Source organism: Cebidichthys violaceus, unplaced genomic scaffold (assembly GCF_023349555.1).
Source record: "Cebidichthys violaceus isolate CVI_PGR_0920_01 unplaced genomic scaffold, fCebVio1.0.p SCAF_16, whole genome shotgun sequence".
Classification (NCBI taxonomy): domain Eukaryota; kingdom Metazoa; phylum Chordata; class Actinopteri; order Perciformes; family Stichaeidae; genus Cebidichthys; species Cebidichthys violaceus.
In genome coordinates, this window is record NW_027176329.1 from 9,708,915 (window position 1) to 9,721,681 (window position 12,767).

Genomic DNA, 12,767 nt, shown 5'->3' on the forward strand with positions numbered 1-12,767 from the left:
GAAAAAATCTGTCTCATACTCAAATAAAATAATTTAGTGTCTCCTTTGAAACCCTGACCATTTAATCTAAAAAGCAAATTGCTTTCTCTTGTCTAGAGCTCTACAGAGGTCTTCATCAGGTGAGGGAGAGGATTGAGCAGGAGCATCATCGACTGTCGCAGCTCCAGGCTCAGCTGAGAGCTGATGGGAACAAGGTAAGAACACACTAGCAGACATAAGCTGTGTCTCAGTTACGTAATGTATGATAATTTATTAAAACGTATTGAGTATGTTGTTGGTTCACACTAGAAAAATGGCTAAGTATAGCATACTCAAACATCAACATGTATAAAAACACTTCATTTTTGAGATGCTATTTTCCCACAATGCATTGAAGGAGCAGCTATATACATAATTGAGGTTTGTACTAAAACAAAGGTTAGTTTGAAACACACAAATTACTAGTAAATATTACAAAACAATGTCTGTGTATTTATGAAGTTGAATTGGCAGTGAGATTTGCATGTATTGTGCTGTATTATGCATGTCGTAAGGAATTGGCACACATTATCAGCGCGTTTGAGGAACAAATCTGTTGGTCTCCTAGATGACGGAGCTGCAGGTGGCATACGATGAACTGAAGAGCAGCAGTGAGAAGGAGATCTCTGACCTGCGTGTGCAAGTTTCTAGCTCAAGCCCCTCTACAAGCAAAGGTAAATGTGAAGCTATCCTCTAACAGAAAAGGAAAAGCAAGCAGGTCAATCACTAATGTCTGGTCTCTGAGTCAAAACACATCTTTACCTCTGTGTTCTTCAGAAAACAAAACACTCCCTGCTTTGATCGTTTCTTTCTGTGTCAACTTAGCACATCATACATATGTATATAATGTAAAATGTTTATCTGTAGACTACGAACATATACTAGCTTGTTCTTCCTTTCCTTTCAAAATGGGTGTGCAAACATATCTTTTCTGTGATTTGTTTCTTTTACCGCTCTCTGTTCATTCACTTCTTACTCAATGCTCTTATCTTTTACCGCAGCAACTGATTTTTCCCAGAAGGAGCATTAAAGTGTCATCTAATCGATTCTGATATTCAGATGCTATCCAGTTGTGCGTACTGAATTTCACATTCCCCTTCTCTGTCTGTTTAGATCTAAAAGAGCTGTCTGGCGCACCATCTACCTCCCTTACCGAGGAACGACAGAGGCTGAAGGTGGAGGAGCAGGAGAAGCAGCTCCAGCTGGAGGAGAGTCACCGACAAGAGATGGAGCATCTCCGAGCTCACTACCAGCAGCAGGCCACGGAGAGTGAGGAGCGATACGCCACCGAGCTCTTCATGCTGCAGCAGCGCCTGCAGGAGGTCGCAGGGTCTCACACCCACGACAGGTGACGGATGGAATATATTTCTATGTTTTCACGCTAAGGCAATGAAACTCTTCAGCAAGCTCACCTTACATAGATAAGGATTAGGGCAAAATCAAATATAACCACAGGAAACAAATAGCATGACATTTAAATACATAATTTTTTTAATTTGGCACATGAACGGAACAGAATATATTTTTAAAGTAGTACTGAAGTAGTATGTAGAAGAATTGGTTTGAATTTGTATCGATACTGTGGAAAATGAGTATTAAAACAGTTTCAAATATTCAGTATTGATACTTCTATGATTTTGACAACGTGACTTCAAATGTTGTCAAATCACTGGAGTCATACAGCCTCCCATTGTTCCACTGCTTCCGACACACATCACTTATGTTATTCGTTGCCCTCCTCTTGATTGATTAAAGTACATGTGATAGAAGAACAACAGACTAACTTAGACTAGAGGCCGGTCTGCACATCTCGTGTAGCATGTGGAAGCTACCTGACCCAGTTCACTTGACAACAAAGCCTCAACTAATGAAATATTTAAGAGGTTGTTTAAAGCGTTATTCATGCCTTTTGTTAAAAAAGTACCCTCTCCAGATGGCTTCCTGTGCAATGTGCTGTGTAGAAAACAAGATGAATATGACATTTTAAGCATGCAGCAGTCATGTTGAATTTTATGAGGTTGCTGAACGACTCCAGGTCTCCAAAATACAACTATAATCAATTTGGAGACGGCCCTTGTCTTTGTTGCGTTTATGCACATACATGTATGATCATTTTAGTCTTCCAAAACCAAACTGTATGACTGTGGGTGAGCTCCTTCACAGCGTCCTTCTGTTTCTATGACACCTGAGGTGCTGCTGCCCTCCACTGTTGGATACATTAATGATTACTACAGTGGTTTTCTACACCAATCAACTTCCTTTTTGTCCAACCGTCATGTTCAAGGAAATGATTCCCAGACATACAGTAACATTTTGAATATAATCACATATTATATGAGATGCATTATATCTATATACTCTATATGTAATATTAATTTGTGCAGTGAGACCAGGTATTATTTTCTATATTTTAAAGACTTGTTATGACTTGAGCTGAAACAATGAATCAATTGCTGTGGCATTTTTCAAACAAACAAAACAATTACTGGATTGTCAAAATAGTTTCTAACATTCTCTGATTTCATATTCTCAGATGTGAAGTTTTGCTGCTTTTGCCATATATGATGGTAAACTGAATGTTATGTTCATAGGACAAAATAAGTAATTTTGAAGACAATTTTAGCTAATTATAAAAACATAACAATTTAGATTGACTTTATACTAGTGGAATGTATGTTTTTAGTATTTTAATATTGTCTTATTAGCATTGTTTTGTTATCCTGGCTGGTCAAATAATTTTTATGCTTATAACCGGAAAGCATGTAGGCTGAGCTAGTTTTGTAGGACACTCTCCTTCAACATATTGTTGTCTAATGTGTTGTCTGTTGAAGAATAGTATGCGCTAAAGGTTAAGGTTTTAAGAAACGGTAGCCCCAGTATGCTGCTTCATGGTCCTTATAGGTACATTTTACTAATCGTACTAATAACTGGAAAGTAGTTTTAAAAAGAAGCAAGAGAAACTGTTAAACTTATTTGATGTTGTCGAACAATTCATTTTAACTTCTCATTTTCTCTGTCTGGCTGTCCAGTGCTCCAGAGTCCAGCTGTGAGGGGATGGAGGGGCACGAAGAAGAACTAAAGGTTTGGCTGCTACATTTTGCCCTCATCTAAATCGTCTATGTCGCATGCATCATATCTTACTACGAGCTGAAACGTGTAGAAGCATTAAGACGCTGTGACAGTAAGGGTGGGTGGGAGGGGGGGGGGGGGGGCAGTTGCAGCCTTTAGGCTCAAACATGCCCTAAATTCTCCAGCTTCGCTTCCGAAGCAGCATCGTGAGCGGTCCTATATCAACGATTTAAAAGGGTTGGACGTTGCATAACCCGCCGCTTTAGCGTGTTACTCAAGAACCGAGCCAACGTACTCTAGTCTTGGCGGCTGAAAGGAGGACTCTGCGCTGCGTGAATGAGCTGCACTCCATTTGAGCCATCTCTCACTCACGTCACTCTAACTCTGTCTTTCCCTTCCCTCCAACCTCAAAGTTTCCACAGCTCGTGGGACTGTTGCTAAGATCAGAGTGGAAGATAGAGGAAAGGATTGACAGAAGAGCGACAACGGGAGAGAAGCTGGGCATGATGCACTTCTTTGGATGTCTTTAAGACATTTGGATTGGAAATGTTAGGCTTGAGGCGAGTGGTACTGAAGAAGCGGGATGACTGTGAAACAGACAAGAAAGGGATTCATCACAAGACAGGGCGGTAGTGTCTTTGGGGAAATTGTAGCTGTAATGCAAGAAATCTTTTTATCATCCTGCGGGGTGGAGGCAACAAAACGCTGTATTAATAGTGGTTAAGGAGCGGGTGGGGTTTGGCTACAGTAAAAGGATCGATTTATTTCAGGATCAGCCTCGAGGAACTTTTATTTCAACACAGTACGGCTGCTGTTATCCGCTACATTAGTTTTAATTCTGTAACTTATAGCTTTCCCCTTTCTTCCTGTCCTCTGCTTTCCTCCCTCTCTGCAGGTGCTGGGTGAGGAGGAGCCGTCGGAGGGAGGCGTGGAGTTGCGCTGGCCCGTCAGGTCTGCAGGCCTGACGGCACAGCTGCAGGCGCTGAGGAAAGCTCTCTACCACAAGTATGTCCAAGAAGTAGCTGCTCTCAAAGAGCAGCACAACCGAGAGCTGAGGAAACTGACAAAGGACAAGGAGCAGGAGAGGAAAACTGCGGAGAGAGGAGAGAGAGGGCAGGATCTCAACGGCGTTAAGGGAGCTAGAAGCTCCAGTGAGAGCCTCGGGGCCGCTGGGCACATCGGGCTGGAAGACAAACAACACTGGGAGAGAGTGCAGGAGGAGGTTGCCAAGGTAGGTGGTTATGTATTTTGTATTACATTTTGTCTTGTCTAGACAGTATAAATAATACTGGCAACGGATAAATTGCCTTAAGATATGAGATGACACAGTTGAAGTTGTAATAAATAGTCAATGAATTCATATTTGATTAATCATACCAAAAATCAACTGGATCTTCTTAGATATGAGTATTTGCTGGTTATCTTTTTAACTGAATATCTTTGGGTTGTGGACTGCAGGTCGGACAGAACAAGGCATTTTTAAAATTTTTGAAATGTTCACTTTTGTGTGACATATTTTATAGACAAAACAATTGATGATAATCAGCAGAATAATCAATAATGGCAATCGTTAGTTGCAGCCCCAGATACAGTACATTCATTGTTATTCTGTAGAATGTGATCCCAAAATTGTTAACATTGTATAAGCACTCTTAGTGTAGTTTGATTCAAATTATCAATTATAATATTAATAAGACACAATAAGACATAATAAGACGTTATCCTTGTGTCCATGTTTTCTGACAGGCCATAGTTCAGATGTCTGTGGAGTTTGCACAGCAGATTGAGCTGGCTCGAATCAACAAGCGTGCCTGCCAGAGGAGCGCCGCCATGCAGACCCGGTCAGATAAGGAGGCGGTGGAGGAGAGGGAGAACGTGGAGCGGGTGACTCCCAGAGCTCCTCTCACCTCGGGCGCCTGGCTGGAGGAAGCGGAGAAGGAGAGGCTGGAGAGGGAGCTGGAGGAGAGGAACGCTGAGATCACGAAGTTAAGAGAGGAGCTGCAGAAAACCCAATCAAGACCTGAGCAGGTCAGTGTCATCGTTGATTTCACTTTCACCACATCACACATTTCATTCATTTCATCTGAGAGAATTCGTTACTGCTGTCAGTAAGTTTCAGATGCACTTTGTCGCAATGCAGGTTTTGCATCGATTACTATCATTGATTATATATGCTTAAATTAATATTAAGTGCTTTTTCACTGCTTTTTTTACTTGCTCACAGTGGAAGCGTTTTTACTAAATTGACTGAAGGTTACGATGAAAGTATTTGTTGACTGAAGGTTACGATGAAAGTATTTGTTTAAAGTACTACAATTGATAATGTAGTTTTATCATGTTGGGTTTGAGGTGTAATCATTTTCTATTCTTATAAATTGTTTTGCTATCCAGCAGCACTTAATCACTGAGGTTTTGTGGATGTCCAGACAAATATTCTAGCCTCCTATAGTTGTATTTACCTAATATTTCAAATGCAGTTCCTGCATTTCTTTCACCTACACTTTTAACACAAAAGAGAGGAACACAATGTGCATAAACACACTTTTACTCTCCTCTTTAAAAGGTTACCACATCTGAGTTTTCTCACTCTTATACACAGTAAACTTGGATGTAAGAAACCAACTAGCATTGAAACATTATTTTTAATAATCATAAAGCCACTACCAATATTAAAACTGTTATGAGAGACTGAAAAACGATTAATGACATCACAGGAAGTATATTTGTGTATCCACAGCTGTCAAAGAATTAAAAAAAAAATGATTTTCTTGATCAAACTTTCCCGTCTATCTACGCTGCATGCGCTGGTTTCGTCATGATGGTTTGGGGTTATTTTTCTGCTTTGAAGAGCTAATCCCAGGGCCTGCCAGGCTTTCACTAACCATTTATTGCATGATTAAGCTTTAAGTGTGTGATCGCAGTGGCTGTCGGGTTCAGTGTTCGTTGTAAGATGAGTTGCTCAAACACAGCGATTCAGTAAAGATAATTTAGTAGAAGAAAGTTCTTAAGCTTCAGTAATCAGATGAGTTGGTATGATGAGAGAATGCCTGTACTTTCACAGAAAACACTCACTTGGATGTTTTCATGCATTAGGTTATTCTCTCCTATATTCTCCTAAATTACCTCATTTCTGTTAAGAATGTCATCAAGCTGAACATTGTTGAGATGATCCACAGAAAGCCAGAAGGATCTTTTATTGAGACATTTCCAGCATAAAGCTCTTACTTTGGACAAAACTCTTGGCCCAAATAACATGTATGAAGCAGCTCGAGATTTTAAATTCTGACATTGTAAGTTTAAAAAAACAAGTTTAAAAAAAACAAGCTAAGAGAAGAGATTACAAATTCTGAAAAAGAAAATGTTTTCCTTAGCTAATATTATAGAGCCAAAAGGACTTATTTGATTCTTAATAACTTAATTCAAACTGTAATACTATGTTTATGCAACTTTAAATCTGTTAAAATACATAAGACATATATTGGCTTGTAAATGTATGTACATTTTGATTGGTAAAACATGAGCAACATATTTTAGTATAATAGAAACCAACGCTACATTACCTTACAATGTGGAGTCAGAAATGGGAACCGTTCTCTCAAAAACCCGTTTAAGCTTCACAGACATTTGTGCCGTATGTTGTCTGTCACTCAGGAAACTATAAAACATGTTCTCGTCTGTCTAAAGAAGTGATTCTTTGGCTGGAGTCAGTTACCACTCTGACTCATCAGCAGTGTGTGCACTAGGGTGTAGTGTCTGGGAGGTCAGTGACTGGAGAAGCAGTGCTGCATTTCTGCCCTTCCTTCAGAAGATGGAGCCATCGCCTCTGTAAGTCACTGTGCCTCAGGTGCACCTGTTGCCATAGCAGCACAAAGATAGTAGTGTTTCTCTCGCCCCAAGGGAGTTAGAAGTGCGTCTTTGTGTGTGGTTGTGTGTGTGTTTGTGTGCCCATGTGCCTAATTTGAATGCACTTTTACTAATGGTCGCGCATACAGCCAGCCTGCTGTTTATTGTCAGGAGTTTTTTAGGAGTCTTTCTAACCAACTGCAACTTTGCAAATGACGGGGCTGCTGTCTGTGTTCTCTCTCCTGCCTGTGCAGGCCTTAAAGAAGAGAGGAGACGGTCAAGAAGAAGCCGAGGAAGAGGAAGAGCCAGGCGGGCAGAGAATAAAGCCGGCTGGTGGAGGCAAACTGTTATCAGAGGATGATGGAGAGTCCTCCGATAAGGACATTGAAAGGTAGTGACAGAAACTACATTCATACGGTTCTCTAATAATGGAGAGCATTCTGAATTTCTTAAACAATGTATTGAGTTGGTCCTTTATGATAACCTGTTAATGTTAATGCTGTAGATATATTAGAGAAGATTCATACATTTAGTCACAGCGGTTGTTTTTAACATAATTGTTTTTGCTGCTTTCAGAAATGTCCTGCGTAAGGCAAACGAGACCCTCAGTCAGGTGCTGGTTGACGTCCTGAAGACGACAGCAGCAGCTGAGGAAACGATGGGCCTCCACATGCAGAGTCTGCGTGACGCTTCCAGCGCAGCGCCCCAGTCCACCACACAGACGGCAACCTGGCCGAGCGCTAACGCCGAGCCCGCCAGACCTTATGTAGCAGGCAAGTCACATCAGGGCTCAGTAATAGTTTGGGGTAAATGCTGGTGTTGTGTTTGGGCAAAAGGTTCAACAGCACATCCACCCAAATATGTTGGTGAGATATGTGGAAGAAAAAGATATCAGAAATAGAAAACTTTTGAAATGTAATTAAACTCACTGCACAACACTCCAGTATTGGACTTTAAAAAATATGTCTGTGCTCTACAGTTTTATACCATTGCAGCTGCATTAGCATTGGGGCCATCGTCAGGCTGGGATTCCAAATTCTTGAGTTTTTGATTTATGGTTTTTTTAAAGAATCAGTTTGCATTTATTAAGTGTGGATTAAAAAAAAAAATTCTTTGAGTTTTGAAATCTGTTTTTAATTGGACTTCAACACATCCAGAGTGTTGCTGGCATCTGTTTCTGCAATTTAAGCTGACTTCCTGTGTAGCAGATATAGTCTGTTGTGACGGAGCGACGCTGCACCATGACTACAAAATGCTACTGCATGAACAAAGAGTGAATCCTCCTCTCTTGTTTAGTCAAGCCTGGGTTTTGTAGGGGTTTTTTTTCCTATAGTGTAAGTAAATCAGTTACTATATGTATGAAAGTGTAACATTTTAATGCACAAATTCAGGGATCAAATGCAAATAATATCTTGTGAGTCAGATAGATATCAGATTTGCCTGCTGTCTGAATGGTTCTGCATTACTGAAGGTGGTGACTCCATGGAAGCTAAAGACAACAAAGTCTCACGTTACCAGGCTAATCCTGATGTTTACTGTATAAAACATCTTCTAAAATATGTCATGTCATTGTATTGGGTTGCATAATATGACTAATTGTGTTTGACCATAGACCTGCTGACATATTACACATTGTGACCATTATTGTGAAGTCAAATTCCTACATTGCTAATGAAAATAATTAGGTAATAACCAGGGACTTGCATAATGCTGTCAGCATAATAACTTTAATCTGCCTCTATGCTGTAAAAGAGCCACTGCTCTATCTTTGTGTGTCGTTACAATATGACATTTTGTCATATAAAGGAAATTGTAACATAAAAACAATGTAAAGTTTGAGCCATCTTGCTGCCTGCTGCTATCATGCACTAAGCCTTACACCATTTAATTTCGTCATGTGAGCTTCAAATGGTTTTAAGAAGCTGTGTTTTTACTGTTTCTGCAGCATTTGATGATTGTGCTGATTATTCTCTCACAGTATCTTGGTTTATTTATCTTAAGTTGGAGCAGTTAAAAAAACATCTGTAAGCTTCTTAAATAAGTTGTAATAGACTTATTAATCAGAATGTAGTGAGTGAACTTTATATCTGTTAAAAATGTAATATGCATGAGGTTTGTGTGTGATGTGTTTCTGACCTCTGTTCCTCTGGTCGTACCAGGTCACTCTGCAGAAAGTTGCCAGGTCAGCAAGACCGCCGCGGACGATGTGAGTCTGTGGTCTGGGGAGACGGAGGCTGACGAGGGGCTGGAGGTGTCTCAGCAGATGATGGAGAAGCTGCTGCTGGGGGCGGGCACTCAGCTGGAGAACGAGGAGTATCTGATGGGAATCAGCAGCCGACTCCAAACGGCTCTGGAGAAGATGTTGATGGCCATCACAGACACCACCAACCAGGTACTAACCTTTTCTGTTAAGTGGCCTTTGATCAATGTACTGTTCTCATATTCAGAGCATTGCTCTGCTAGCTCACTTTACTTCATTTTATTACTGCGTATGGCACTTTCTGCTCGCTAAGAAACTGTTGTAGTGTTTAGTCTAAGGCATGTTGTTTTTGTAGTTTCTGTACCTAAACAATACTTCTTTTGACGTCTTAGTTTTCTGAACAGAAATGTTTTTAAACCTTTTTATTTGATCATAACAAATATGATGAATCTCTTAATGCATCAATGTTAATGGAATAGTTGGATATTTTGGGAAATTAATCACTGTCTTGCTGAGACAAAGATGAGAATACATATATGCGTGTTTCTCAAAATACAAACTATAACATATAGTACTATAGTAGATTAAATTCCTTTTGTCAAGTGAAATGGTTTCAGAAGAATTCTTCATGAACACTCCTGTGTTTGTGCAGAAAGCTCTAGTGACACATTTAGGCTTTGTCAAAATATTTAAATACCCACACTGGACACTGTTAACCCCCTCTGTATGTTTCCACGCCTGTCCATGGAGGCATAATGGGGATGAGACTGCAGAATGTGGCCTGCAAAAAAGTTGGCCTGTCTACAATTCACACACACACACAAAAGAAGCGCCTCATTCCCAGCGGTTGCCTATAGATACGAGTTGTATTTACACGGAAGCTTTTGTCCGGTCCATCAGCCTATCGGAGTCCAGTAGTGCATGGAGCAACTCCACCCCCCCTCAGGCTGTCTAGTGCGCCCCACTGTGTCCAGTGTTTAACTGGGCCATTGCATGTATCACTGTAACTGACTGCACAGCACATCTTCCCGTTGGCTGATATTCACGCATTACTCACGCTGAGGTGGCTTTTTATCTTGCCGAAACTAAAAATAGCTTTAAAGAAATTTCAGGCCAAGCATCACTATTGTTCCAGCATCCATCTGCAGCGCAGAGTGACTGTTGGTTGAATGTTAGCTATTGAATAACTTGTTTTTTTAAATGCTACTGATAATGATATAATAAATTGATTAATCTGCAACAATTTTGATTATCAATTGATTATAAAAAAAACATGTTCCAGCTTCAAAAATATAAATATTTGCTAGTTGTCTTTAAACAATATATTGAAAATTGTTTTTTGTTTCACTTTTCCAAAATGTTACATTTTAACGATAATAAGTCAAGAAAATATTCAAAAATAATATAATAAAAAAGTTAGTTGCAGCCCCATTAAAGACCCACTGTAGATTTTACGAGCATTTTACATCTCCAGGTAAACACCATTGCACAATAAACGTGTAATCAACAAAGCCTGTTAATGGTTCGATCAATGGTTTCCCTGCTGCTATTGATCCGATGTACATTACTCTCGTCTGTGAGCGGTGCCGGATCGCCACGTCTTGCTTGAGAAGCAGCGTCATGAACGGAGATTGATTCAACAAGCCGGTCAGGAATGTGAAGTATCTTCGTTGAACGAATGCCGTAAATGATTTGCCCGTGGAAGGTGTTTGCTCACTCATTACTTTACTCCCATTATCTGCCGGTGAGACGGGGAAATTGTTTGTGTGCAGTCAGTATGACGGTTGACATGCCAAACAAGAGACAGTAGCTGGGACCAAGAGGCAGCATGTCGGAACAACTTAATGGCTTCTTTCTGCATCTACGTAGGGAGGGAATCCAGTTTGACAACTTTTTTGTGTGAAGGGCGTGTGTTGTCTGTGGGTTATTTGTGTGTATGGAGAGAGCCTGTGATCTATTTGCAAATGTACCTGGCCCACTGGCTCTAATTACTGAAGCCACACCTGCTTCCCTCCCACTTTTTCTGAACAGTATCCTGCTGTGTGTGTGTGCGTGTGATCAATGTAGGAAGTGGAGGAAAAATCCTTCTCTCCTGAGAGGTGAAAACAGCCATGAAAGTCTGGAATTGAATCACATTTTTTAAAGCACGTGGGTAGACAGAGGCAAAGTGAGTGTACCAGAGTGACAGTAGCCGGCCTGGGGGTAAGTAAAGCTCGCCTGACAGGAGAGAGAGAGAGAGAGAGATCCGGCTACAGTGAGTAATATTATAGTATGAGCATGCGTGGAGAGGGAATGACGAGACGTCCTAGAAGGAAGTAAAAAGGAAAGCGTGGAAGACTTGAGATCCAAGCGCTGTCATTCCTCCCTCGGCAGGCTGCCGCTCGGACTAAACAATTAAAAGGGGCCTCTGGGAGGCTTCCCTGCAGGTCGGGGTTGCTACGGCGTCATAGTATTGCTAATGAATCTCCAGAGAGAGAGAGAGAGAGAGAGAGAGAGAGAGGAGAGCAAACCGGAGCAGACGTGGGGGTGTGAGCTTTACCGAGCGGCATGATATGGTTTCACTCAGAAGAAAGAAGGTCAGAGAGAAACAGCGAGACAGGGTTGGAGATCATCAGAGAGGACTTGAAGAGAAGAAATGCTCACCTTTGTGATTACAAACCTCCCGTGGTCGTGTTCATGAATGCCTTTAAAGCTGTCGGACCAAGATGTGACTTCCACCTGCTGTCGAGGATGACACTTTTTTTTTTTTTTTTTTGGAAGGACCATAAAGATTCACACTGTTGACGGATGATTTTATCTCTCAATATTGACCTGAGGCTTGTTCTACCTCCACCAGGCAGCATGTGATTGAGATGACGTGAATGTCACCCTCTCCAATTGTTGTTTACTCGTCTCCTGTGTGTGTGTGTGTGTGTGTGTGTGTGTGTGTGTGTGTGTGTGTGTGTGTGTGTGTGTGTGTGTGTGTGTGTGTGTGTGTGTGTGGCAAACACATAGAAACTGTTGCTTGGAGCTATCCACAACGTTGCTCATTGCTTCATTCCCCACTGGACTCTTATTCTCTTTTGTGGCTGCACAGCTCAGCCTGACGGATCATGACAAATGGAAACCTTCATTGATAACTCCAGAAAAGAAGCTCCAACATAACAAACTGAGGTTGGAAGTTCTCCCTTCATCCATTTAGTCTTTCACCATGGATTCGTACCGCTCTTACTGGAACTCGAGCAGGCAGAACAGGATGTGGGTTGAAGGGGAGGACCAGGATGTGTACGAGGTGGAATCTCGCGTACCCCTTCCCAGACCTTTCCCGCTATGCAGCACCTTGAATGAGCAAAATGCCGTGGTGATACACACTAAAATCTCGCATGTCAATCACCGGGCTAACGGTCACCTCCTTAAAGTCGTCTCCAGAATCTCCCTACCCACTCCTCCGTACACAGTAAGGTCACAGTTTTAGTTTGTTCAGGTCTGCACATGTGATGAAATTTAAATGTCGTTCCACGGAGGAGCACATCGGCTCTTTCTGTGCTGCTTTTAGGAATAGTAGGTGAAAGATGATTACCTCTATCGGTCACGTTACCGCTTCCTGGTTCTCATAATGTTATACAATGAGACCTTTGCTCAGGTAGATATGATCCAT

General features: G+C 41.3%; 1 protein-coding gene across 9 annotated transcripts in view; it reads left to right on the forward strand.

Annotated features, from left to right (window-relative positions):
• akap9 (A kinase (PRKA) anchor protein 9) overlaps positions 1-12,767 on the forward strand; it is a 59,706-nt gene that overhangs the window by 22,344 nt on the left and 24,595 nt on the right. For all 9 annotated transcript variants that reach the window (XM_068711103.1, XM_068711104.1, XM_068711105.1 and 6 more), the window contains 9 exons: positions 97-194; positions 587-692; positions 1,132-1,366; positions 3,048-3,099; positions 3,983-4,318; positions 4,834-5,115; positions 7,185-7,321; positions 7,507-7,703; positions 9,090-9,322. In XM_068711103.1, coding sequence (XP_068567204.1) covers positions 97-194; positions 587-692; positions 1,132-1,366; positions 3,048-3,099; positions 3,983-4,318; positions 4,834-5,115; positions 7,185-7,321; positions 7,507-7,703; positions 9,090-9,322 — 1,676 coding nt within the window. The remainder of the gene's footprint in view (positions 1-96; positions 195-586; positions 693-1,131; positions 1,367-3,047; positions 3,100-3,982; positions 4,319-4,833; positions 5,116-7,184; positions 7,322-7,506; positions 7,704-9,089; positions 9,323-12,767) is intronic.